At 40.1% G+C, this 27,906-nt stretch overlaps 1 protein-coding gene across 1 annotated transcript in view; it reads left to right on the top strand.

The window, feature by feature from the left end:
- The first annotated feature begins 229 nt into the window (after positions 1-229).
- Positions 230-27,906, top strand: part of LOC149181122 (uncharacterized) — a 165,501-nt gene continuing 137,824 nt past the window's right edge. The window contains exon 1 of the mRNA XM_089416453.1: positions 230-359. Within this exon, the coding sequence (XP_089272579.1) occupies positions 256-359 (104 nt within the window). The 5' untranslated portion in view covers positions 230-255. The remainder of the gene's footprint in view (positions 360-27,906) is intronic.

The following is a 27,906-nucleotide window of genomic DNA, read 5'->3' on the forward strand; positions in this document are numbered from 1 at the left end:
CCGACGGTGACAGAAATGCAATAGAAGTGATGAAGATGTTGCCTAACAGAGATGGATCAAAGTAGCAAGATAAGCTAAGCTAAAGTTTCTGTTGCTATAAATATGTTTGCAGGGACAAGGAAGGAGATGACAACCACTTATTCACATTTTCCAATTTGGCGGCTGCTCCTCCGAAGCAAAAATTGTAAGGAGCTGTCTGTGTCTACAGTTAATATAATATGGAAAAAATGCACAAGATTATTTTACAATCCTGCTATGACTGATGCAGTAGATGATGAGGTCAAAAAGAGCCCAAGAAGAAAGCGAAGGACAATGTCCATGGAGGAGCGCGAAGAAGCTGTGAAGTCGTTTGTTCAACAGTATTTCCTTCACTATACTCAACTGAAATCTGTTTTTTCGTCTTCAAACCTATATATGTTGATCATAATGAATAGTTAATCATTTAATGCAATTTAGATTAAGTTTTATTATGGCGTAGAATATCAATATGATTATGAAAATGGCGATATACTCTCTTACGCAAATTGTCTCCGAGTGAGTATTTGAAGATGTGAAAAACAGTGAGTACGAGAAAAGTCCCAAATAATTTGCATGCCTGTTATTAAGTTTATCATAGAATGGAAAAATGAAAATAGCCATGCATATGTGTGATGGTTCATGTAGGAAATGCAAGCAGCTTAGGACTCAAATACCTTGGTGGGGGGCTGGCATTCGTGTGTGAGGGAAGGTGTTTGATCTTTGAGGACTTAACACGTTCAATCAGTGAAATCAGTGAAATTGGTTTAAGTGGACATGGACCTTAACTAGTAAATGGGTTTGACACTCCAAAAGGTTAGTTCAATTGGTGCTCATTAATGTTACTATGCATTTGGCTAGTTCCATGTTAGCAGGTTCCTAGTTTGAATCTGCAGGTTAGGTGCACCGGTTTATGTTGATGGGTTTAGTAGTGATGCCATCCACAAATGTGGGGAAGCGTCCATTGGATTTTCCATGTTTTAATTCGAAAAGAAAGGATAAATGTATGAAATAAATGACCATTCCAGATATATCTTGATGCTGATTGCTGAGAATAAGAAAATATAGTTGAGGTATGGATCCTTGTTTGTGGGACAAGGGATCCACCTTCGCATAGCGATTTGACTACTAAAGTTCATAGAAATGTACATACTCTACCCCCTTGAATTTGAACCTTTAACCTTTTAAGAGGAAACACATGTTCTTGTTGGTATTTGAGAGTTTTTTAAATAAATATACTTAGTATAGAAATAATGACAAGAATGAATATAACACAACGCACAAAATTTACATGGTAAAACACTGCCAGCTTATTAGGAAAACATCAACAGGGCAAGGTAAGGTATTTCATTATCTAAGATGAATAATTACAATCATGCTTACAACCCATTCCACCCATCTCTTGGGCTGCCTTGATATAACTATCTTGGCACCATTACATTCATTATATGAACTACTATTGGTTTTGTAAATCAACACCGTTAGACTAACCACCAAAAAATTTAATTAATTAAATTTTGGTTCTTACATTTCTTTTAACTACTTCTTGTCATTTTCTAAAAATCTCCAATGTGACAACACTTTTCGTAATACCATGCTCATGTATATTCATCACCTTTTTACAAGCCAAGAGAAGTCAAACACCATTGTAACTTCTCTAACGACGCTGGTTTTGTAAACATGTTTGCACAATTTTCTTGAGTGTGGACCTTTTTAAGATCTACTCCACCTCCATCAATAACTTGTCTTACAAAATGATACTTAATATCAATATGCTTAGTCTTACTATGATAAGCTAGATTTGTAGCCAAATGGATAGCACTTTGACTATCACAAAATACAGTTACATTGTCCTACATTCTTCCAAGCTCACCCAAAAGACCCTTCAACCAAATTGCCTCCTTGCAAGCATGTGAGACAACAATATATTCTGCCTATGTAGTGGATAAAACAATTGTTTCCTAAAGCTTTCACATCCAACTAATAGATCCTCTTGCAAGAGTAAAGGCATAACCTGAAGTAGACCTCCTCTTGTCCAAATCACTCGCAAAATATGAATCAACATATCTGCATATAGAATCATTACTACTGTTAAAGGCGATGCAATAATGCTAATTTTAGGCAACAATGGTATGTTCTATGCTTTAGAGCAATTTTACTTCAATTTATTTATTAGCCCAGTATCAATATTCAGATTAGCGATCACATCAACATGATAGTAAAATGCAGATAGAACATAAACATAAATGGTAGAAGACAAGAGGACACAAGATGTGGCACCAGCCATGGACAAACCCCAATGTGGGGAACCCTTGATCAAATCTTCTTTTAGTCTTCAATAGTTTAGCAGAGAGAGATAGTACAATTTACAAATATGATAATTTATAACAGCAGCAAAAGAGCCCTAACCAGAAAAGTCAATGTTGGTCAATAGGGTAGATTTGACCCTCAACAAATCGGTCAACTTTAGTCAACTTCGGCCTCCAAACAACAAGATAAAACAACCCTCAAAATAGTTAAATTCAACGCAGTGAAAGTCTGGTCAAACAGCCCACCTGCAGTTAGCCCTAGCTGCAGTCAACGCTGGTCAACAATCAACGTTTAGCCTCGATTTCTATGCCTAGAAATGCGGCCTGCCCAAACAGAGATAGCCCTCACAAAAACGCAGTCAAAGGAGGTCAACGCATGCTGGTCAACGCTTGGTCAAACTGTCCAGAAATTCGGTCTCCTGAAATTTCGTATGTGTGGAGAGAGAGAGGCCTAAAAATCCTCACCCAATCAATGAGGAGAGAGAGAGAGAAGTGTGAAGATGAGTGTGTCCAAATGAGGCTAAGTCACCTTCTGTTTATATGCAACGTTGAGGATGAATAGACGTGATTGTTGGGCTTCTGAGACTACATAAGTTTGCTGGTCGGCCTTGACAATTTGACCATAATCAAAATAAATTCATAACTTCATTTGTACATGTCAGGATCAGATGATCTTTAGATTAATCCTACACCTTTCAGAGAGAGGAATCCAAGAAAAATATCAGCTGTCATAAATAAGATGACCCATGTGGAGTTTGGCCCTAGTTGCCAATTTTAACAAATAATCAATGGTGCCTCTAAGTATCGAAGCATCCATTCACTACATTCCATTGTTCTCTTCTCGGATTTGCCATGTACTTGTTGATAACACCCGTTGCATGTGTAATATTTGGTGTGGTACATATCATTGCATACGTCAAACTTCCTACTGCATTAGTATATGGTACACAAGACATAACCCTTTTCTTCCTCACTAATAGGACAAAAACCTGAAGAAAGCTTAAAATGGGAAGCAAATGGGATATTTATAGGTTTCACATTATTCATTCCGAATTTCACAAGTATTTTCTCAACATACTTCTGTTGTGAAAACTTGAGCTTACCATTTTTTTGTCTCTCTATATTTCAATGCCCAAGATTTGTTTTGTTGCTCCTAAATCCTTCATATCAAATGTCATAGCCATCTGAGCCTTCAACCTGTTGATCTTGTCCATGCTTTTGCTTGCAACAAGTGTTTCATCAACATATAACACTAAGATAATGAATTATGCCATTCAAACTTTTGAAGTAAACACAATGGTCATACTCATTTCTAGTATAATTTTGGCTCATCACGAAGGAATCAAACTTCTTGTACCTTGCTCGGGAAGCTGCTTTAGGATGTACAATGACTTCTTGAACTTGCCAATTAACCTTCTTTTGTGATGTTGCACAAAACCTTTTGGTTGTTCCATGTATATCTCCTCACCCAAATCTCCATGTAAAAATGTTGTTTTAACATCTAATTGCTTTAACTCTAAATCAAGCAAAGCAACTAGTGCCAACACAATACAAACAGGTACAAGCTTAACAATTGGCGAAAAAATTTCATGAAAATCTATACCTTTCGTCTGAGAGTATCCCTTTGCAATCAATTTGGCTCTATACCTTTCAACATTACCATCACAGCCTCTCTTCAATTTGTAGACCCACTTACACCCAAAAACCTTTCTATCTTTAGGAAGTTTTACAGGGTCCCAAATTTTGTTTTTATCCAAGGCATCCATCTCCTCTTTCATTGCCACCTTCCATTTGGCATTATTGATATCATCTATTGCTTCCTGATAACAAGAAGGTTCTCCATTGTTAGTAACCAAAGCAATAGATGAAATAAAATCGATATACCTTTTAGGAGGATTTCTCTCCCGTGTAGATCTTCTTGGTGTTGGTTGTGGAATTTCCACATTTTCTTGAATATCTTCAACATGTATGGCATCTTTATCATCAAAATCTTCTTCTTGCATCCTTATGTCTGTAGATGGTTGAGTCTCCAACTGAATTTGTTGATTTAATGGTACCCATTCTTATTTCATATCAACTTCTACATTCTTTGATTTAGTGAGAGGGGATTCATGAAATATTACATCATTGCTAATGATGATTTTGTGGGTAATAGGATCCCACATTCTATATCCCTTAGCTACATCATCATGAATAAAAAAGACATTTTTGTGGTCTGGGGTCTAACTTAGAACGCTAATTTTTAGGAGTAAGAGCATAAATTTCACAAACAAAACTTTTTAAATTTGAATAATTGCAAGGATGACCAGTCCATACCTCTTCAGGGATTTTACAGTCTATCCGTATCGCAACCGATGGTGATTGATTTACAAGATAACAAATAGTAGTGACTGCTTTTGTCCACAACTCTTGTTGCAAATTGCTATATCTGAGCATGCTCCTTGTTCTTTCTAGAAGAGTCCTATTTATGCATTTTGCTATGCCATTTTGCTAGGGAGTATATCTAGTGGTTTTGTGTCTTTTGATCCTAAATTCTTTGCAATATTTTTTGAATTCTAAAGACGTGAACTCATCTTTATTATCCAGTCTTAAACATTTGATTGTTCTATCAGTTTTTTCTACCATAACTCTAAATTGTTAAAATGTATAAAACACATCAATTTTTTTTTATAAAGACATAGACCCACACTTTTCTAAAGAAATCATCTATAAATGTTACAAAATAGGACAATCATTCAAAAGAAATTGTAGGGGATATTGATTTTTCTACACTAGTACACAACAATGTTTTAAGACTCCGCCTCTGACTCCGACTCGGCCGAGGATCGACTCCGACTCCGACTCCGAAACGGTAATGACTCGGCCGGCTCGATTTCAATGACTCGGTCGTTGTAAAAAATACATTAAATATTTATTTTATTTATTAAAAAACATAATTTTAAATATTTTAAACATAATTTTAAAGATTTTCATTCATGTTTCCAAACACACAGCATTATAATATAGATGGAAGACAACATATGATCAAAGTAGGCTCATGAACCAATCCACTATATCAAAATGGTACCCAATGGCAATACATAGTCAACTGTCATACATGATCAAAGACTCAAAACAAAATACAAATAACCAAGGAGGCTAGAAATGGCCTCTACAACAAAAGTAAACTGTGATGGTGACCAGACTGCAATACTAGTACTACTGGCTAGTAGCTACTGCCAGAGGAGCCAAGATCATCTCGACCAATCTCTGGATCATCATCATCAGAGTCAGACAAGGGGCCCCATGGCTCCTCCTCCTCATCATCATCGTCTCCAACTGCAACTGTAGAAGTGGTACCAGTACCACTAGCAGGCTGTGCAGCAGATGCAAGCTGAGATAGAGTAGATATGCGGTTGCGCTTCTGTCGTGGCTGAGCAGAGGAAGCACCTACAACTGGAGTCCTTGCTGGCTGTGAGACTGAGGCTGGTGGATTGGGATCTGCATTCAACTGAACAGGCTGAAGTTGAACAACATGTTCAAGTTCATCAAGATCCTCATCAGGATCAAACTCTGGTGGACGACTCTCCACTACCCAATCTGATGTTGGATCAATGTCTTCCAACACAATGGGATCTGAATCAGGTCTTTTGTTCAGCAATTGGTTTCGTCTGAGCCGAAGGTTGTATTGGACAAAAACTAGATCATTCAACCGTTTTTGATCCAAACGGTTTCTCTTCTTTGTGTGAATCCTCTCAAAGACAGACCAATTGCGCTCACACCCAGATGCACTGCAAGTTTGACTCAAAATACGAATTGCAAACCTTTGCAATTCAGGGCATTGGCCACCAAAGGCCTCCCACCATTGTGCTGCAAAAAACATAGGAGTGTAATGAATTATGAGTTAGATGAAGGCTGAAGCTCAACAAAATTACAAATTATATCTAAATTTCAAATTATAAATGATTTAACAAACTTTAATAAAAAAAGTAAAACTGTAAAACCATTAAGAAATTGAAAATTGAAATTTTTGTTTACCTGGCTCATCTGCTTCTCTTGCAATCTTTGCTAGGTTCTTCCCAAAGGTACCTGTTGCATTGCTGAAGGATGTGACCTGTCGATGTACCTCCAGCTGATCAGACTCCGATGGGATCATGCGTTCAATGCAATCAACCAGTCCATCTCTGACCTCCCCCCTCAAAGCTCCTGACTCCTTAGCTTTATAATGATACCGTGGGTTCAAAAAATACCCAGCTGCATGTATAGGGCGATGGAGTTGATTGTTCCATCTTTCATCAATCATTGCCCAAATGGGCCCATACTTTGCCACTCTATCCTTGTATGCTGTCTTTATTTGCTCCTTTGCTTGATCCATAGCATCATAAATGAAGCCCATAGCCAACCTTTCCCCATCCACCAACCGCAACACCTTAACTAGTGGCTCAGCAAGCTTCACAATCTCTGCTGCCTTTCTCCAAAAAGTTTCTTCATGGACTTTCCTTTTCAATTCTTTGCCTTCTGGTTTGTTAGACCAATTGCTTTGATTCCATTCATCATTGGAAAACATCTTTTGCAAGTTTCTATGTTGGGAAAGCATAGATTGCAATGTCAAAAAATGTGTAGCAAATCTAGTGATGGCAGGCCTAATAATATCCTTGCCTCCAGTGTGTTTCTTCATGAGACTCAAAACCAGTGTATGATTGTAGATAAATTTTGTTATGCTTTTGGCATGATCTACAGTGTTTCTGACCCAATCTAATTTTCCAATATCCTCAAGCATGAGGTCTATGCAATGTGCAGCGCATGGGGTCCAAAAGATGGTCTTGTGTTTTTCCTCTAACAGTTTACCAGCAAGAACATAGTTAGAGGCATTATCTGTGATGATTTGAACAACATTAGCCACCCCCACCTCCTCAACAACCTGATCCAATAGCTGAAACAACAAGTGGCCATCTTTTACCTTATCAGATGCATCAACTGATTTTAAAAACATGGTTCCCTGTGGGCAGAAGACAAGAAAGTTTATGATGGTACGGTTTCTTTGATCAGTCCATCCATCTGACATGATGGTACACCCTGTTCTTGCCCATGAGTCCCTGAACTCTTGCAAATACTCATTAATGGATTGAATTTCTTTCTGCAAACGAAACCCCCTTAGCTCTTGCATAGTAGGGCCTTTGAAGCCTTTTCCAGCAACATGTATGGCATCAAACATAGGCTCATAATATGGTGAACGAGCAGCATTAAAGGGGATATCAGCATCATACCACCATCTAGCTATGTAGTCACAAGCAGTCTCCCTCAATTCTTTCTTCCAATGGTCATCTAAAGTGGGCTGAATTTGACCTTTACTAACTTCAGGACCATGTGCATCTGATGGAGAGGAGGGAGTGAAATAACTTTTGATAGTCACATCACTCTTTTTCAAATTCATTCTACCCTTTCCCTTATCTTGAACAGAACCAAAAGAGGGAGGAACATAACGGAAAGGGTTGGTTGCCTCAGTTTGAGGGATAGAGGAAGAACCCTCAAAATCATAGTGGGGGTTGGTAGCCATCATTTTTTGTATCTCCCTCTTCCTCCCAATTTCAGCCTGTATCTCTTTTTGCCTAGCCTTATCTTCTTTAAATTTCTCAAAGCTGGCCAACAAATTCTTTCTAATCTCCCCAATTTCTGATGAGGTACATGGGGTAATTTGGCCTCTAATCCCTGCCAAGTGTTGTTTCAGCCTATTAATGCCCCCAGGACCTTCCTTAATTTTCCTATGGCAAAATTTGCAATGCATCTGACTATCAACCATTTCAACATATGCCCAAGCAGGATCTTTTGCTCTAGGTGCCATTCTTTGACTAGGAAAACAATCTGAAAATGAAAAAAAATAAATAAATTGATTCAATGTTCATTTATTTGACAAAAAACACTCTCTAAGCTTTCTTGATATGCACCTAAAATTTACTAAGCAAAAACAGATTTATAGAGGTGGAAAAAAATACCTCCAGGCACAAACTGCCTCCTCAAGCTTGCTCCAAGAATCAGCTCCTCAATGCTGCTCCAAATGGCTGCCCAAGAAGCTCCTCACTCCAGCTACAATGCTCCTCCAAGACTCCTCACTGCTGCTCCAAAACAAGCTCAAGAACTGCTCACTAATTCTCAAAGAAGACTCTCACTCAAATGCATAAGACTGCTGTGAGTGAATGAGAGCATTTGGGTGTCTTAAATAGGGTTTGGGAGGGGGAAATGGACCCCAAAAGCATTTAACAAATTACTATTACCCTTTGGAATCCATAAACTGCATTAAACATTTGAAAAATTACCAAAAAAGTGAATTTTTTTTAACTTTTTACGCTGCCCAGCCGTCCCAAGTGTGACTCGGCCGAGTCATAACGGACCCGGCCGGGTTGACCGAGTCACACATGACTCGGTCAACCGGACCGGTTAGGTGGCCGGGTCACTCCTCAGGCTAATGACTCGGTTCGACTCGGCCGAGTCGGTTTCGAATCGGCCGGCTTGTAAAACAGTGGTACACAGTAGAACTGATCTTCTGATCTATAATTACTTTCTAATGATTTCCAATTCAATTTATCTTATATCACATATATCATTAAGTAATTACACACAGAAAATATCAACAGTAATGCAACGACAACAATAGAAATACACAAGATCATAAAGAGACAACCGTGCACAATAGAGACAACAAATTTTCCCTAGGAAACCCAAACTTGGGAGAAAACCCAACAACTCTTCTTCTAGGAGAAATTCTTCTTTAGCAAGGTTTACAACAAGATATCTAGAAATCTATGCCAAAAACCAAATCCAAACTTTTGCCATTTTATCATTTTTTTGCTCCCATGAGTGTCTTCTATAGAACTTCTATAGAAGAGAGACGATATTTTTTTGTGTGTGTTTAAATGAAGTGTCACATCATGTGTATATATTCAAGTCAAATGGGTATGATTACCCGAAGGTACACACCCTTTCATTGTGGGGTTGATTTGTCCCTTTTGAGCCAACATGCAACCCCAAAAAATAAAATTTATTTTATTTTAATTTCCATAATTTTTCTAGTTCGACTTAGGAGGCCTCTTCGCATGCAGGAATACCTCCCAATGCTACACAAAAAATCAACACTCCCTCTTAGCGAGCGAGGTATTCTCCTTGTCTGCAACAAATTTTCCTTTAGCTGAAAATTGAAATTTCTCCTTCCTTAATATGAAGAGTTTATGAGCTTGTTATATTGATGCATGTCTATAAAATAAGTTAAATAACTCCATCTTGGAGTGGGCAATATAACTCTTCATATATCCAGGGTTGGCTAAAGTCCTTTATGGCTCCTTAGGCAAATGTATCAATCTCCTCTTGTCATGACCTAGCTTAGGCATCCAAATTTTTCTATCTTTTGGAGAGAATTTGTTTTTGGACAATTCACCTTTCTGGTCATGGACCTTATAACCTAGCTAAGTCCTTCTGGCTTCAAAGGTGAATTACATTTATCTCCTTTGGTTGACATAGACAAGTCCTTCTGGCTTCCAAGGAGAAGATCTGTCCAATCCTATAATTTCTCTATGACATTCACCTCTAGTTGACATAGCCAAGTCCTTCTGCTTTCAAAGATGAATGTATCTATAATAGCCCCTGCCATTGTCTTGGGCCATTCACCTTTCTGGTCAAAGTCCTTTATGACATAGCCAAAGTCCTTTATGGCTTTAGGAGATGGTCAACCCTAATCTTGCAGAGACATCAACATTCCCTTTCAATGAGGGAGACATTCAACATCAAACTAAGCTCATATTTGAAGTATGCCCTACAATTTGCTCATCTGTAGATATGTACTGCAATTCTCTTGCTCCTCTCTGTATCATGTCTCGGATGAAGTGGCCTGGCCATGTTCTTTTGGCTTTTGAAGCAGGTCTTCCTGTGGTAGTCTTTGTGGCTCCCTTGTTAAAATTGGCAGCTAGGGCCAAACTCCATGTGGGTTATCTTATTTATGGCAGTTGATATTTTTCTTGGATCCCTCTCATCGAGAGGTGTAGGATTGATCTAAAGATCATTCGATTCCGATAAGTATTGATGGAGTTTGAATTTATTTGTGTTATAAGACAATTCGTCAAGGTCGGCCAGCAACCAAATAAACCCCACATGTGCTCCGTTTTAGTATAAAAGGAGATGACTTAGAGTCATTTCACACACACTTCTATCTTGATTTCTCTCCACTTTTCTTGGGTTTTAGTGGAAGAAAAATCTAGGAGTGGAAGCCCTAGACGTTGGAGGAAAAGAAGGCAGCCCTAACGCAGTCCTAGAAGGCAGCCCTAACGCTATCCTAAGGCAGCCTTAACGTAGTCCTAAGAAAGCAGCCCTAGCCGCAGTGCAAGCAAGCATCACAAGAGCTCATCAAAGGAGCCCAAGGAACTCAAGTAAGGGAGAAAGGTAACTATATGGAAGCCGAAGCAAGAAGGCTAGGGCAACGAGGGGTATAAGGGCTAATCGAGATGCTGTTAGAGGGCTGAGGAGCCGAGCTTGGAGGCCGAGTTGAAGAAGGATGAACGCAGGTATGTTTGGGGCAACGAAAAGGTACGGGAAGACTGTTTTGAGTGGGCTGTAGGTGACAGTATGGGACTGTGGTAGGCAATCCCTACCACCTCAAAACAGGGACAACGTGGAGTGGTTGAGGGATCAAACATGCCCAAAACAACAATGTGCTAGGGGAGGTGTACTATGAAGGTGTGTTGCAATCCTTGAGGGCTGTTTGTGGACTGATAGATAGGTGTGTGAGGTCTGCCAGATACCCTAACCAGTCACAATATAAGCAACGGTGTAGGCAGACTTGGAACAACAGTGTTGAAGGGACAACAGTGCTAGTAAATGGGACAACTGGGCTACATGGTGCTGCTAAGACACATGGGACAACAGCAAGGTATGGCAAGGCTATTGGGACAACAACAAGGTATAGCAAGTTGAGAATTGATCAAGGGTTTTCCCACATTGGGGTTTGTCCCTGGCTAGCGCCACATGTTGTGTCCTCTTGTCTTGTATTGTCTTCTACGATTTATGTTTATGTTCTATCTGCAGTTTATGTTAATGCTGATGTGATTGCTAATCTGGAAAAGATATTGAGCTAACTGTGAAAATTGAAATAAATTGCTCTAAGCATAGAACATACCTAAAATTAACATGGTATCAGAGCTGAGGTGAAGACAAAGCCCAAGCAAGAGTGAAAGAGCAATCACCGAAGACAGTTGGGAAAGGACAAAAGGATCAATGGATTCCTCATCCCTCTTCAAATTCGCCAAGGGTGAAGTCAAAGCAGAGAACATTATCAGAATGGCGCAGCGGAAGCTTCTGATGGCCCACCTAAAGATCACTTCAATGGGAAGTCTGGATCTAAGGGTGGAAAGAAAGACAGATGCCTTGTTTGTAATAAGTTCGGCCATTATGCGAAGGAGTGTCCGAATGGCAGGGACACATCTCTTGATGAAGATAACAATCATTCCAGGGACATCTTCAATGATCGGAGGAATGACAGGTAATGCAGGTCATCAAGGAAACAACCGACTCTTCAAAGAAAGCAAGGAACCCCACGTATGAAGAATCAAATGTTGTTTCTGATAAGATAAAGAAGCGTTATCTTGTATTGGCCCTCTCCTTCAAATTCTGTGGGAATCTGGCTTATTGGTTGTAGTACTTCAAGGCACTTCATCAGATAGAAGGGTGATCTCTCTAATTTAGTAGAGATGGAAACAATCGTGGGATTGTACTTGGCACCGATGCCACCTATCCCGGAAAGGGTGTAGGGAATGTTACCCCTCAATTGAATGAGGGTAACTCAATTCATTTACAAGAATCTCTTTATGTACCTGATCGCAAGAAGAACCTGGTGTCCATTTCGGCAATGGAAGTCAAAGGTTTCAGGGTGGCATTCATCGATGGAAAGGTATGTGTTTGAAAATGAAATTTTCAAAGATGCTTTTACTCATGGATTCAGGGTTGGCAATTTGTATCAAGTTGCAGGAAGTCCATTGGGGACCATGTCAGTTGACACATCTCGTCTACTTTATGGGGCCCTACCCGATATGAGTCAGATGGTGACAGGGATGCCTGAATTCAAAAAGAGCATGAAGGTACATGTCTGAGATGTACCGAAAGAAAATCTTACAAGGGGATCATTCCCCTCATGTAGCAGGTCCACAGATTTGGAACAACCCGAGGGGTTTGAGATTCATGATCGAGAATCTCATGTATGCAGTTGGAAGAAGGCCCTCTATGGCTTGAAGCAAAACACCCCGGGCTTAATATGAGAGGATTAATAGCTGTTTGATGAAGCTGAGATTCACTAGGAGTGAAGTCGATCCAAACCATTGCTTGAAGGTTGTGGATGATAGACCTCTCATACTAGCACTTTATGAGGATGACCTCTTTCTGACAGGTGCAGACCCTCTCAAGTAAGAGGGAGTTGGATTTCGGATTTGGAATGGTAAACTGCAAGCCCGTGACTACCTCGATGGAACTTAAATTTCATAAGTTATGTGGTAGTGATGCCGACCAGATTTGGGAAATGCCTCTAAGTTTCATAAAACTCATTCACGTTGATGTTCTTGGGGAACTTCTGTCTGGACATATGTTTTGCAGTTAGCATGATGAGCTCATATATGGTTGAGTCTCTCTGGATTAGTGCCAAAAATCATTTGAGATATCTTCGGGGCACAATCTCTCATGGATTGAGATACTCTTCTGGAAATATGAAGCTGCATGGTTATTCTAATGATGACTAGGCAGGCAGTGTGGAGGATCTCAAGAGCACTTCTGAGTGCTGATTCTCTTTGGGTTTTGCTCGATATCCTGGATGAGTAGGAAGCAGAAGACGGTTGCTTTGAGCATCGCTGAAACCGAATACATAACTACGAGTATGACCTCGTGTGAAGCTGCCTGGTTGCGGAATCTCTTCAGTGAGCTGTTTGTACACATGATGGATACCACTGTGATCTTTTGTGTCAACCAGGGAGGGATTCGATCATTGAGGAATCCCGTATTCCATGATTGCTCCAGCATATAGACATCAGATACTACCTTATCTGGGATATGGTACGTCGATGAATGAGGAGGCTTCATCACATTGAGACTGATGTACAAGTCGCAGACATTCTGTCAAAGCCCTGAGGAATGGTCAAATTTGTGAATTTCCTGAACGACTTGGAGTCGTTGAGAGACCCTCTTATGAGGAACCTACATGATGCATGCATTGAGCTTTGGGAGCTCTGGGGGGCTTGGGGTTCTTGGAGCAACAAGCAGCCATAGGGCGACTCACCCTCCCCTAATGGTGCTGTGTACAGGGTGAATGGTTTAGCCTTCCCCTGGGATACCTCGTGGCGACTTATGGACAGGATGAGTGGTTCTCCTGTTGAGGCATTCTACCCATGCAGTCTGGGACTCATGGGAAGTACCTCTCATCTGGCCAATGAGCAGGGAAATGGGGTTAGGGATCATAGTAGTACTATCGATGGACGCATTGTTGTATCTATCGTACTCCCTATGCTAGGATGACCTCCATTGATATGGGATCAATGAAACTGATCTGGGATCAGTATGAGTGGTTTGAGACACTCTCTTGTGATATTGATCTGGGATCAATAAAACCGACTTCGGGTCAGTAAGGGTGATATGACTCACTCTCTTGGAATTGATCTGGGATCAGTAAGAGTGGTATGACACTCTCTTCATATGGAACTGACTTCGGGTCAGTAGAGAATGGTATGAGACATTCTCGATCAATTCTTCTTCTTCATGGTTCAGCAGAGCAGAGCTCAGCAGAGTGGAGCAGTGCAGGTCATTGATGGCAGAGATAGTACAATCAGACAGATGGATTAGTGGATGGAGTTCTCGCTAGTTGAGAGGGAGTGTTAAAATTGGCAACTAGGGCCAAACTCCATGTGGGTTATCTTATTTATGGCAGCTAATATTTTTCTTGGATCCCTCTCATCGAGAGGTGTAGGATTGATCTAAATATCATCCGATTCCGATAAGTATTCATGGAGTTATGAATTTATTTTTGTTTTAAGACAGTTTGTTAAGGTTGGCCAACAACCAAATAAACCCCACATGTGCTCAACGTTTTAGTATAAAAGGAGATGACTTGAGAGTCATTTCACACACACTTCTATCTTGATTTCTCTCCACTTGTCTTGGGTTTTAGTGGAAGAGAAATCTAGGAGTGGAAGCCCTAGACGTTGGAGGAAAAGAAGGCAGCCTTAACACAGTCCTAGAAGGTAGCCCTAACACTATCCTAAGGCAACCCTAACGCAGTCCTAAGAAAGCAGCCCTAGCCATAGTCCAAGAAAGCATCACAAGAGCTCATCAAAGGAGCCCAAGGAACTCGGCTAAGGGAGAAAGGTAATATGGAAGCCGTAGCAAGAAGACTAGGACAACGAGGGAGATAAGGGCTAATCGAGCTGCTGTTAGAGGGTCGAGGAGCTGAGCTTGGAGGTCGAGTTGAAGAAGGATGAACGCAGGTATGTTTGGGGCAACGAAAAGGTAAGAGAAGACTGTTTTGAGTGGGCTGTAGGTCACAGCGTGGGACTGTGGTATGCCACAGTCCCTACCACCTCAAAACAGGGACAACATGGAGAGGTTAAGGGCTCAAACATGCCCAGAACAACGACGTGCTAGGGGAGGTGTACTATGAAGGTGTGTTACAATCCTTGAGGGCTGTTTGTGGACTGATAGATATGTGTGTGAGGTCTGCCATATACCCTAACTAGTCACAATATAAGCAACAGTGTAGGCAGACTTGGAACAATAGTGTTGAAAGGACAACAGTGCTAGTAAATGGGACAGCTAGGCTACATGGTGCTGCTAAGACACATGGGACAACAACAAGGTATGGCAAGGCTATTGGGACAGCAACAAGGTATAGCAAGCTATATTGGGACAACAACAAGGTATGGCAAGCTGTGATGGGACAACAACAAGGTATAGCAAGCAGTGATGGGACAACAACAAGGTATAGCAAGCTGTGATGGGACAACAACAAAACAATGGGACAACAAGCTAACATGGAATGGCTATGTCACTAATAGTGGGACAACAGTATGCCACATAGGACAGCAGTGGCTAGCATGGTGCAACAATGGCACATGGGACAACAGTGCAACATAAGGTGCAACAATATGATGTGTACAACATGGTCATGAGGTCCAACATTGTGATGATGGGTGCAACATGGTGCAGCACGGTGAGGTGCAACATGATGACGAGATGCAGCACAATGATAGGTGAAGGAGTCACCTTGGAGAATCAGTTGAAGCAGCATGTCTTCAACTGATCTCATGTATCATCTTCTTAGAGATGATCTATGCTCTTATCTAAATAAGTCAAAGTGTTGACTTTTGTTGTAAATGTACTCTCTCTCTCTCTCTCAGCGGAACTATTGAAGAACATATAAGAAGAATTGATCAAGGGTTTCCCCACATTGGTGTTTGTCTTTGGCTAGCGCCACATCTTGTGTCCTCTTGTCTTGGCTTGTCTTCTGCGATTTATGTTTATGTTCTATCTGCAGTTTACTTTAATGCTAATGTGATTGCTAATCTAGAAAAGATATTGAGCTAACTATGAAAATTGAAATAAATTGCTCTAAGCATAGAACATACCTAAAATTAACACTCCCTCTATCATGAAACCAAATCTTCCTGCCACTGCTGCTCTTCCTGTCACTTGAACAAGTCTTTCTGCCACTACTGCTCCCTCTTACATGTGAGCAAGTCCTTCCGCCACTGCTGCTCCCTTTGTCATGTAAGCAAGTCCTTCTGCTATTGCTGCTTCCTCTTTCATGTAAGTAGGTCCTTCTACTATTGTTGCTCCCTCTTACTGGGAGAACCCTCTTGTCACAAGCATTGCTTTGTTCTTCCTGATGCTGTCATTTGCTGCCAGAATCATTGCTTTGGCAGCCTTCACGATGTATCGACAAACCTCATTCAGGAGGCCATGGAAGAAACAATTATAAGCATGCAAAAAAATACAAAGATAAGAGGCTGACCAAGGAATAAAATAATGATGGCATTCAAGGGAGAAAGATATGTATTACTTATCTTTTGATTAAACTGTTGAGGGTTGTATGAAATTGTCGACTCCATTTTGATCCTTGCCTCCTTGTCGAAATTAATGAAGTTCATCTGCAATCTCATCAAGCTTGGATTCCTTGTCTTCTTCTGAGGTGGATGCTCATCTTCATCCTCAACATCAGCGAATGATGCATGTTGCTTTCCTTTTTCTTGCATAGGAGCTAAGGTTTCTTCACCCATGTACACTTACCATTGATTTCACACACTCTGAACCATCATACTCTACTATGCCAATAGCGCTTGCCCCCAATGCTCAGACTATATAATACATAGTATGCTCAAACCGCCACCATCATCAGTCGATCTTAGATTAATATAATCATCCCAAAATAAAATCGTTGTAGGTAAGGGTTGGATCATAGGCTCAGATCGCGCCAGGATACATTGTTGTATTCAGAGTAGACATTGCCAAACTATCACAACATTATTCTACGTAGATCATCAAATTATTATTCCTCCCCAACTCAAACACATACTACACAATGACCCTTGATTTAATACTTTGATAGCTAGTCATAGTTTCACTTAGCTGATTCTAAAAATCACCTTTTAAAACTAAAATTAGCTCAGTTGTCAAAGCCCAAAAATTCTCATTAATAACAGAAATAAGGGAATTCTTCAATACTCAAAATCTTGGCACTGGCAACCAAGTGAAATTGTGCTTGACGTCCAATTTCATGATTTCGCAAAACCATGTCTCTACCAAATTTTTTATCGTCCCAACAATGAATCACAACAAATCTCCAATCTAGTTTTCCTGTTCAAGACAATTTTCATTCCTTTTTCCCAATAAAATGTATTAATATTATAAACTCCAAAAGTATCCTATACTATAATATGCAATCGTAGGTTTGGATTCTGTCTTTTAGTAGCCACAATTAATGATCCTTAATTGATCTTCTTTTGCTTAACAGGGACATTTTGAGCTTGATGTCCATGATCCATTTGCCTTGAACTGTGCCACGTCGTGTGGTATGACTTTCGGACCTTTGCCAATTATGGCCACCTAGTCGTCCACCACTAAGCGGGTTTATACTCATAAGTTCTTAACTTTCATCAAAATGGCAATCTATGAAACTTTTGCTACCAAGCCAAACTTCTGTAGAATTTCATGAATGTTTAGAACCGAAAAGGTCAGTTACAGAGCTCGACAGTAATGGCAACGGAACAACTTGGAGAATTTGGCAACCTCTGTACAGACCCTAAATCGACCAGACCATTCTTCGAAACTAGATTTCAATTCTTGTTCATCAACCTTTGCATTTTCACTTGAACCCTCGTAATGTTAACTCCTCGTTCCATCGAAAACACTTCGAACTTAGACTTAGGGTTGATCATATATATAGGCAAGTTTCACATGCCAGCATGTCAGGGTCAACATAACCAATCTTCGCCAAATGAACTTTTGCCAAGACTGGAATTCAACTATTTAATCAGTCCAAACATTCGCTTCATCACCATGCATCGATCTTCACATTCCTCGGAGTCACAGGCCAACGTTGACATCAAACTATGAAACCACAAATGAAACTATAACAATGTGTTGAGAAATGTAACTAGTATTGGTCGTCATAATTGTACTTAAGTCATGATGTAATGTATTTGTCAAAAGAAAGAAAAAGAAAATATATTATAAAAGAAAAATAATTTATTAGCATGGATTTCATGCTTTATTTATTTTATTTCTAAGTCAAAGCCTCCATTGAAGGCTTCTAGGGTTCATGTCATGTGTTCTAGTCTTTGTCATCATGTAATAGACCCTTCTTGGGCTTTGCATGTCAAGAAAGAAAAATTATTTTTATGTTAATGGGTCATATAATCCTCCTCCGCCAAGTCGGTTTCAAGTCCTTCAAGTCGGCCTCAAAGAGCAGCTTCAAACTACTATATATGCCCTTGCATTCAACCTATTGTGGAGATGATTATCAAGGGAATTCGATTTGTAGTATAAGAAAAAATGAAGTGCGAAGTACAATCTATCCTATTGAAAGAAGAAAAGAAAGCCAAACAAAAGATATTAGAAGCCTAGCAAAGAATTGGATTTGTCATACTTTGCCACACGTGCGAAGAGATTGAGGAAATTACAGGTTCGAAGGAGCAGACCAAGCTTCAAGATTGCAAAGAGGGCCAAGACTCTTGTTGATTCAATTTTGAAGAGCTGATTGATGTTTTGACTAAAGTTTGACTTGTCATCATGGGAGGTTGACTTGGTGGATGGTGGAAAGTCTTTGTCTTGGTCAAAAGGTCTTGGTTGTCTCATTTGACTTGGTTCTTGAAGAAGAGAAGAGTTTTTGGGCTTTCCCCTCAAAGAGGGGTTTTGCCTTGACTGAGAGCCTACATCTTGTGTCATTGATCTTCATGCTTTGTTTTGGCAGTTGCTTGATGATAAGAAGACATAAAGAAATTAAAGAAGAGCTAGAAAAATATAACTAAAAGATCACAAGTAATTATCAAGTTAAGAAAATCTTTCTGCCTTTATGATTTTCCAACACAATGAAGTCACTTTTGAAACATAATAATGACTCAAATTGAACTTATAACGATGTGCGACCCCCATTATTCAAACTCAGCTACCAGATACAAGTAATCAAACTATGGTTTTGTGATAACAAACAAGTTTTTCTTTGTTTGCTTCCACCACAAACCTTTTGACCCTGTTCGAAAAAAAAAGACCACATAACTTGCAAAGATAGATTTGTTGCTCACACTCCTTCACACACTGGAGCACAACAAGAATGCCACCAATTGCATTTACAATTGATCACGCACTGGGTAAATTCGATTACACAAAACCTGGACTAGAACAAGGGTATAAATTTTCCCTTATGTAGAGATATATTCATCGCATCACAATGCTGACACTGTCAATAGATTACTTGATGCTCGTTTGGCGTTTGGTACAAACTATTGATTTTTGTGTAGCTTGGCAGGTACTCCAAGCCCTAGTGTTCAGGGTTTGGAGGGCAAAGCACCACAAGTAGGCTTGTGGGCTTGGAACCCATGCACAAGGTTTTGCACCCATCGGGATTTGGGCCAAAACCATGAAGAATTTGAGTATGAAAAAATTTGAGGTGATAGAGCTTGGTGTGCCGATCCCAACGCTTCGAAAATCACCCAAATCAGAGCTCTAGAACTTGAGATATGAATTTTTGAAGTTGACAATTAATTATGGATAGTCAAGTCATGTAGGCTTGGTCCAAGAGACATGTCTCTTCAACAAATTCGTGGAGCCATTATTTTTGGTATAAATATAAGGTGTGTCAGATCATTATTGATCATCCAACTCATCATAAAATACCTCTGAAATAGGATAGCAGAATCTAAGGCCTGGAAGACAAGTTTGTGGAGGCTTTTGGATTGCTGAAGAGGTGCGGATTTCTTAAGGACACGGGCCACAGATGTCTAAGGTCTTCAGGCAGCCTGTTAGGTGACCTAGAGGACGAGTTTTGGGCTGACTGTGATGCAGATCCCTTGCAGAATCTAAGCTGCATTTCAGAGGTATGTATAAGGGTTTTCTGTGCTGGTTTGAGGTGTTAAAAGTCTGTGTATGGGTCGCAGGAAAGTGCTGTAGGTACAACACTGTAAGGAGGTAATTTGTAGGGCCGTGAGGCCTTGTGAGAGCCTCCTCACTAAGCCGCAGCCATTGAAGGGAGGCCGCAGCCTGAAGAGGGACATTCTCCATTTGTTTGGGGCAGAATCATCTTGCTGTTGTGAGCAGTGAGCTGTAGTGTGTGACATGGAGTAACCTTGTGAACTAATTCAGCGTGAAAGGACATCATAGGTGGCAGCCTAGTGGGAGAAGTTAACACTGGTCTGGAACAAAGGATTAGGGCTGTTTGGATGCCCTAATCAGTCTTCTAGAAGCACAGAAACCAAGGAAAGTGGGCAGCAACAAGGAGAGTTGCAGATGTCCCCTTGGATGATAGTTGGATAGATGTCCTAGGTGAGGACATGATGGAGCCCAGATTTATGCAATAACTTCTCTATTGCAGAGCAAAGGGCAGAAGTGGAAAAGTCTATGGGCAGCCGTGTGTAAGGTTCTCCTAGTTATGAGGATGCCCTAACTAGGTGCAGATGCTACAACGTGGACTTGGTCACTTGTGGATTATTGGAGGGCAACGTGAGAGTGGATCATGTAACGACCCATCAATTTACAGGGAACATTGGAATATTATCAAGCATACGTGTCATATATATGATAGCTACATATGCATGAACCACATGTATTACACTAGTATACATACTGACTAATATGGAAATTGTCTAAGTTTAGGTTGATAAATCAATTATCGAAATTAATACCTAACTCACCAGAATATTATAAATATATAAAGTAGAACTTGATATAGGTACCACTCTTATATACCTATATAAATATATTCTTTAAATCAAAAACATATATATAATAAAGATCCAAAAAAAATAAAAAATAAAATAAAATTTATTAATAAATTAAAATCATAAAAGTAATTAAATTTATTAAAAATAAATTTATGAATATAAATTAAATTAAAAACATTTTACTTAAAGTATAAGATTAAACAAAAATAGAAATTAAATTAAACATTTTAACTTAAATTATAGACTTAGATAAACCTATGAATAAAAAAATTAAATCAAAACCTTATAAATATAAGGCTCTGAGTACATTACAAAATTTGTTTTGAGACCGCCTCTGGAGTGTCGTGGGAGACGGATGACCGAGTTGCTCCTCCACGTGCTGGAAGGTAAAGGAGACATCAGACCCGGGAAAAGAATGGAAGACGATGGAAGGAATGGGATTGACAGCGAGGAGGTTGGGAGATGGTGGGTTTGAGTATATAAGGTAGTTGAAGAGACCATAACAGGGGGGGAAATTCTTACACGAGAAAAGGAGACACAAGGAGAGGACAGAAACTTATAGCAGAGCCACAGAGGAAGACATTGAGCCTGATTGTTCTTGGAACTCTGGGCACGGGGGCCAGAAGATTTGACTTCTGGATCTGGGGACCGTACAGGTAGACCCCAGATAGGCTGGGAGGTAAAGGTTGGTTTGGTAACTGCGGTAGCAGGAACAACAACACCTTCAACTAATTACCAGGTATTCTCCTGAAATTTTAAATTCTTCTTTAAAATTCCAGTTATTCTCTGAATAACATTTCAAATTAGGGCTTTATATTGTGTAAATTTCTAATTGCACAGTTACGGGTTTTAGAATAAATTCTCTGGTTTAATTGTCGAATTTTGGGTTCTACAGATCAAGTGTGGACGAGATTGGGTATTTATGGTCTGCTGGAGGACAGCGTGATAGTGTCCAAGTTGGAGCCCAGTGTGCAACACCTTCATGGACAAAGGTAGTTGCTAGAGTGGCAGTTGATGAGCTCAAGGGTTTGATGAACCAGGAGTAGTTTGTGGAGCCCGAGACTTGTGTGTGGAGAACGACTTCTACAACAGATAATGGGTAGTCCTCCTAGCCTGTGTTCATTGTGGGGGATGGACATCTTGCAGTGATAGGTGGCAACCCTTTGTGCCATATGTTGGTCTTCATTGGAGCAGCGCAGGAAGACCTTAGTGGGATGAAGTCCATAAGTAGCTGAGGAGCAGTAGTGGGCAGATCGAGTGTTGTTCACAAGTGGAGCTGTGAACAACTTGACAAGAGTCTCAATGTGTCGTGACTCGTGACCTTGATGGACTAAGGCACAACTAGAGAGTAGATTGACAACCGAGATTCAGCGGCTAGATGGACTTGGAGCATTGATAGAGGTAGGAGCTGCAGATCGGGAGCCGAAGGATCGAGTAGGTACAAGGTACGACCGAGAGGAGCTGAGAGAGTCGACTTCATCAACCAGATGGTCAGAGTATCTTGTTGAGGGCAGATTGGTTGTCGATGTACTGACACCAGGCCCTAGTTTTGTATCTTGTACTAGTGGATGTATGAGGGCCATTATGCCTGGTACTGGAGCCCTAGACTGTTGCATTATATCAGTTGGATTAATATAACGAAGTTGGGTTAAACATTGTAAAAAGTTGTCTATATTCTATGCATGTGTGATTTACTGATGTTTATATTTTGCTGTGCAAAGTAGTATCGTTGAGGTTCTTGGTTTGGTAGCATTAGAGATTTTAAGATTCTATCCTAGACCCAAGACCGTGGAAATTTAACACAAACTTCAAAACACATTCTCGATTGATCTCAACATGACTGCGACCCTCATCGGCCAGCTGCAACCTAACCTTGGCCCTGTCCAAGAAGTCTCAGCCTACCTTTCTGTCTGTTGACTAAAAATTGAGGGTTGATAGACCCTTGGAACCACCTCAAAGTAACTTCTACAGGCATTTACCTACAAAGCTCAAATCTTTGTTTATGTCGGTCAATACAAAATTCGGAGGTTGTCACCGGGATGGATCAATAAAACGAAAAAGCAGCGATGCATACAATTGTCCCTATGGAGACAACCAAAACAAAAAAAACTGAGGTGATTTGAGCGGAGGAATTTTCTACAGAGCAAAACAGAGGACAAAGTATAGGCAATCTAGATATCTTTTTGCATTCGTAAAAGAAGAGCGGGCAACAATAACAATGCATGACTTTTTCTTCTCAATTCGAACAAGCAAATCATAGAACTCAGTCATTCTTTAGATAAACTTACATAGGTCTCTTCCTTGTTGTAACCCAAACATCATCATACTTGTCTCCTCAACGGCGGTGCTTATCAACAAGGCTTTGATACCATGTTGATTTTTCTACACTAGTACACAGTAGAAACTGATCTTCTGATATGATAATTACTTTCCAATGATTTCAAATTCAATTTAACTTATATCACATATATCATTAAGTAATTACACAAAAAAATCTCAACAATAATGTAGCAAAAACAATAGAAATAAACAAGATCATAAAGAGACAACCATGCACAATAGAGATAACAAATTTTTCCTGGGAACCCAAACTTGAGAGAAAACCCAACAACTCTTCTTCTTGGAGAAATTCTTCTTCAACAAGGTTTACAGTAAGATATCTAGAAATTTGTGCCAAAAACCAAGTCCAAACTTTAGCCATTTCATCCTTTTTCTACTCCCACAAGTGTCATCTATAGAAGAGAGATGATCATTGTTTTTGTGTTGAAATGAAGTGTCACATCATGTGTATATATACAAGTCGAATGGGTACAATTACCCTAAGGGACACATCATTTCATGGTGGGGCTGACTTGTCCCTTTTGAACCTACGTGAAACCTCAAAAATAAAATTGATTTTATTTTAATTTCCATAGTTTTCCTAGGCCGACTTAGGAGGCCTCTTGGAATGTGGGAATATCTCCAGATGCTACACAAAAAACCAACAAGGGATGGCCCCCAAATGGTGGAATGTATATAATCAAGAATACCTTTACTAATATGAGTGCCTACTTTAAACTTCTGTCTACACTGCTTTCCAAATATACAATGTTTGTAGAAATTCAAATTTAGAGATTTTAAATTTTGAAGTAATTTGTGGTTTACCAGTAATTGAAGTCCTTTCTTGCTTATATGACCCAATCACTTATTCCATAAATAAGTAGATTCATTCACCTCCTTAGGTATCACCATTGCTTCATTTATTTGTGTATTTCCATCCAACTTGTAAAGGTTGCTTGTCTTTGTAGCCTTCATAACCACCAAAGCACCCTTGGACACCTTTAATGCTCCACCTTGACCTGTAAACTCTTGACCTCTAGAATCCAGAGCTCCGAATGAAATTAAATTCTTCTTTAGTTCATGCACATGTCTAACATTGTTAATGTCCTTATAATACCATCAAACATTTTAATTTTGATACTTCCAACACCAACAATCTAACAAGAATTATCATTCCCCATATGAACAATTCCACCATCAACAATTTGATATGAAGAAAACCAACTTCTATGTGGACACATGTGATGAGAAACACCATAATCTAACAACCATTCTTCATAGTATTGAGGAACATTACAAGTAGACAAACCTTTATCAATCATACCTGGACCTGAGTCAATTGGATTTGCCTCCTATTTGGAGTCTTCTTTGGATTCCTGTCTCTTCCAACAATCCTTCTTGAGATGCCCTGATTTGTTATAGTACTTGTTACCCACCAAAGTGGGTGACCCTAAGAGAAACTTTTCTCCTATTCATCTTTTCCAACCAGCAGTCAGTAGCCCCTGAGAGCCACCTTGTAGCCAATGTGATGTGCCATTCATATCTCTGCCACCTACATCAATCATATGTCTCCTTGCCCATTTGCCAAGAGCACATGTTGGAAGGTGGGATTCTAATCAAAAGGTACTTTATTCATTTTGCAATCGGGTGCTTATGCTTGTTTGTATTTGGGTATTTTGACATGGATTATGGGGTAACTTGGAAGAAAGAAGGGTCTTGGTTGTAGTCTTGTTCCCTCACCTTAAATGGGGGGTTAATTTTCAATCCTAGTTCAGTGGGACCTCCTCTAATGGTCCATGGGTTTAGGAAGGGGCACCACTTGAGAAGCCATGATTGAGATAACGCAGCCCCATCTATTCCTATTCATACTTACCACTTTCCATCTTACATTATGAGCCCCTATTCCACCTCCCTTCTTTGGGTTCAACTGACTATTGGTTCTTTGAGATTTGGCACCCACACATCTTCATACCTAGGTAGGGCTTGGAAATGCACCCTGGGAGGTTGATGCAACTAAAAGAAATGCAAAAAGCATATGATGGTCACTAGAAAAACAAAAGAAAAATCAAAATGCTAAAAATGGGCGGGACTTACAAATTAGCATGTGGGGAAACGCTAAGCATGACCTCTCTCACATGGCTATCGTCCGGTTCCCAGGCCAATGTTGCCCTATCTCATAGAAGACAAGGAACCCTCGCATGTCCCAACCCTTGATGGGTGATGAACTGCCCCATCCATAAGGGGGTAATAACTGCCATACATCATACAAAGCAAGCTCCTATTCCTTGAGTTGCGAGCAATAATACAAAGAAGAATCAAGGAAAAGTAAAAGGATTATAGAGGGGTGGAAAACAAAGACTGAGGTAACTCATGCATCCACGATTGCTCCCTCCTCATATCTATGCACCCATGAGGTGTTCCATCATAGCCAGTGCCTTTGACCATGGCACTTGGCCATGAAGTCCTATATCCTTTGTTCCATCATTATAACATGGCACCTATTGATTGAAGGGTGGACCAGGGACATGTCTCTTCCCCTTGGGAGTTGAGAACACCTAATGGGGTCGTTTATTAACCACTTCTACCTAGGAGGTAACACCATTACGTGTCTAAGGCCCCAATTTTGGAAGAGAAGCCTTATATGAAGTGTTAATTTGCCCATTTCTTTCAAGCTTGGTTCACTTGGATGCAATAATGATTAATGTACTTGATGGTGAAAGTTGCGGCATTGGATATTGTGTGTGATTAGTGGGTGGATCCATCTATAGGTCTGAGCAACTTAACTGGGGTCCAAGTCCTCCAGAAGGACATATTGACACCCATGGATAATTGTAGAGAATCATTCATAGCCCTGGGCACCTTCAACACCCATAACACTCATGCATTTTGCTTTATTATTCATGGGATGATCCACTTGGACTGGCATGCCCCAACTAGCTTAACAGCGATCACATGGTTTGACAGTTGATTTAGGGCCCAAATGAGGTTTCTCGTGCCTTGAGACATGGGAGGGCTAGCACCATACTCAATGCCCTCAACGTTGGAGCAGAATCAGGCTTGTTCACCACTTGGAGACCCATGAGACCCAATTTTGTGCCCCAAACCCACATTTGAGGCCTATAGGATGATTTTTAGAGAGATCTAGGGGCCAACCCCTAAATTATGATTTTAGAGCCCCTCTACACTTGTCGTGGCACTTTAGGAGCTCAACGCTTGCCCTAAGCAAGCCTTCGCTAACATGGTGTCATCACTACGACTTGCACATGTGGAGATAAACCATATTCCACAAAGGTTACTAGGTCACCTTGTGACCTAGACATGTTTTGCACATTATTTTATCATTTTGTAGGGGCTTGTAGGCCAATAGGGCATTCAAATGTCTCATTTAAATTGAGAACTTGTCATATGAATCAAATCATCATCACACATTGGAAATTCAACCTCCTTAGAGGAACTCACACTTTCTTTCTTGTGGCTTTTTGGAGATCTTTGGATGCATTTTGATATTTGGAGCTGATCTTGGATATTATTTGGTCTAATGGATGGAATCTTGCATGTTATCTTGTAAGTGTACTTTATTGTTGAATGTCTATTTTTGAATGTCTAATGTATGGAGTTATTGATTCTAGGTTATGCTAAATTGTGCCCTAATTTGTTGAAGATCAAATTTTGAATGCTAGCTAGATGAATATTGCATGCATTACTCATAGATCACATGTGATGAATTGTCCTAGTGGTGAACTCCTAGTAGCTCTCCCATAAAACTCCTTTTTTCCATTGAGTGGGTAAATGCTTGAAATTTGATTGCTAGGTCATCAAATTTTGGCTCCCTTTGGAACAATTTTGGCTAATCTTTATCATCCTAGACTCCATATTCCCAAGGGACAAGGCACTAGTCCGAATAGTTGGTGATCATTCTCAAAGTTTATCCATATTTTCTTTCTCTCTATTCAACCCTTTCAAGGCTAGGTTCGGGAACTAGGGGATGGTGTGAATCCCTAGGCAAGTGGAATTTTGGTGGTTGGAGAGCCTAAACATCAAGAGGATAGTATTTGCCACAAAATCTATCCTTTTGGTGGGCATCCACTTCAATTTCATCCATAAATTTTCTTGCCCTAGTTGCTTGCTCAAGAGGGAAACACTAGTTCTCCTTCCTTCAACTTAAGGGCTTCCTTGAAGATTTAATGAGCCTTGGCTTAGCTAATATTCATTATAAGGAACCTTTTCTCCCAGCCTTGACCTCTGGTTGCTCCAACACTAGTCAAACTTATCAAACCCTAAGTCTTGTGCCCTTATTTCTAGGTCTTTTCATCGAAAGTGAATTGCTTCCTTGTGAAGCCTTGAGCCTAAATTGTGTCTTCTTGAAGAGCTCCTAGTGAGATCATTTCACACATGAACCCTAGAATACCTATTATAGGTGATCTCTTTCCTACCGAGACTCCTCCCATAAGTAAAAGTGCGTAAAGAGTAGGGGGTTTTGGTTGTGGTGACAGTGGGCCATTACCCATTTGTTGCTTCTTGGTCTAGCTTATGCTTTCTTGGGTTTCCCTCACCAAGGCCTGCTAGATTTTGCAACAAGATTTTTGGTGTAGTTGTCGGGGAATGAAGTGTGTGTTTCATCCCTAATGACAATATAAATCCTTACTTGGCGACTCCTTTGGAAGAATAGAGCCCTTGTTCTTCATTGAACTTCAAAATTCCAATGCTTGTAGGGTGAAGCAAGCATTCCTTGAAGGCAATCTTTGAATTCACCATGGCGACTCCCATGTCATTAATATATAAGACTCAATGGTTCTGCAGAAACTTCATGAATGGTTCCCTGTTTTGGATATCAC

Source organism: Pinus tabuliformis, chromosome 3_2 (assembly GCF_031772625.1).
Source record: "Pinus tabuliformis cultivar Carrire ecotype Pingquan chromosome 3_2, CPIR1, whole genome shotgun sequence".
NCBI classification, from domain to species: Eukaryota; Viridiplantae; Streptophyta; class Pinopsida; order Pinales; family Pinaceae; genus Pinus; species Pinus tabuliformis.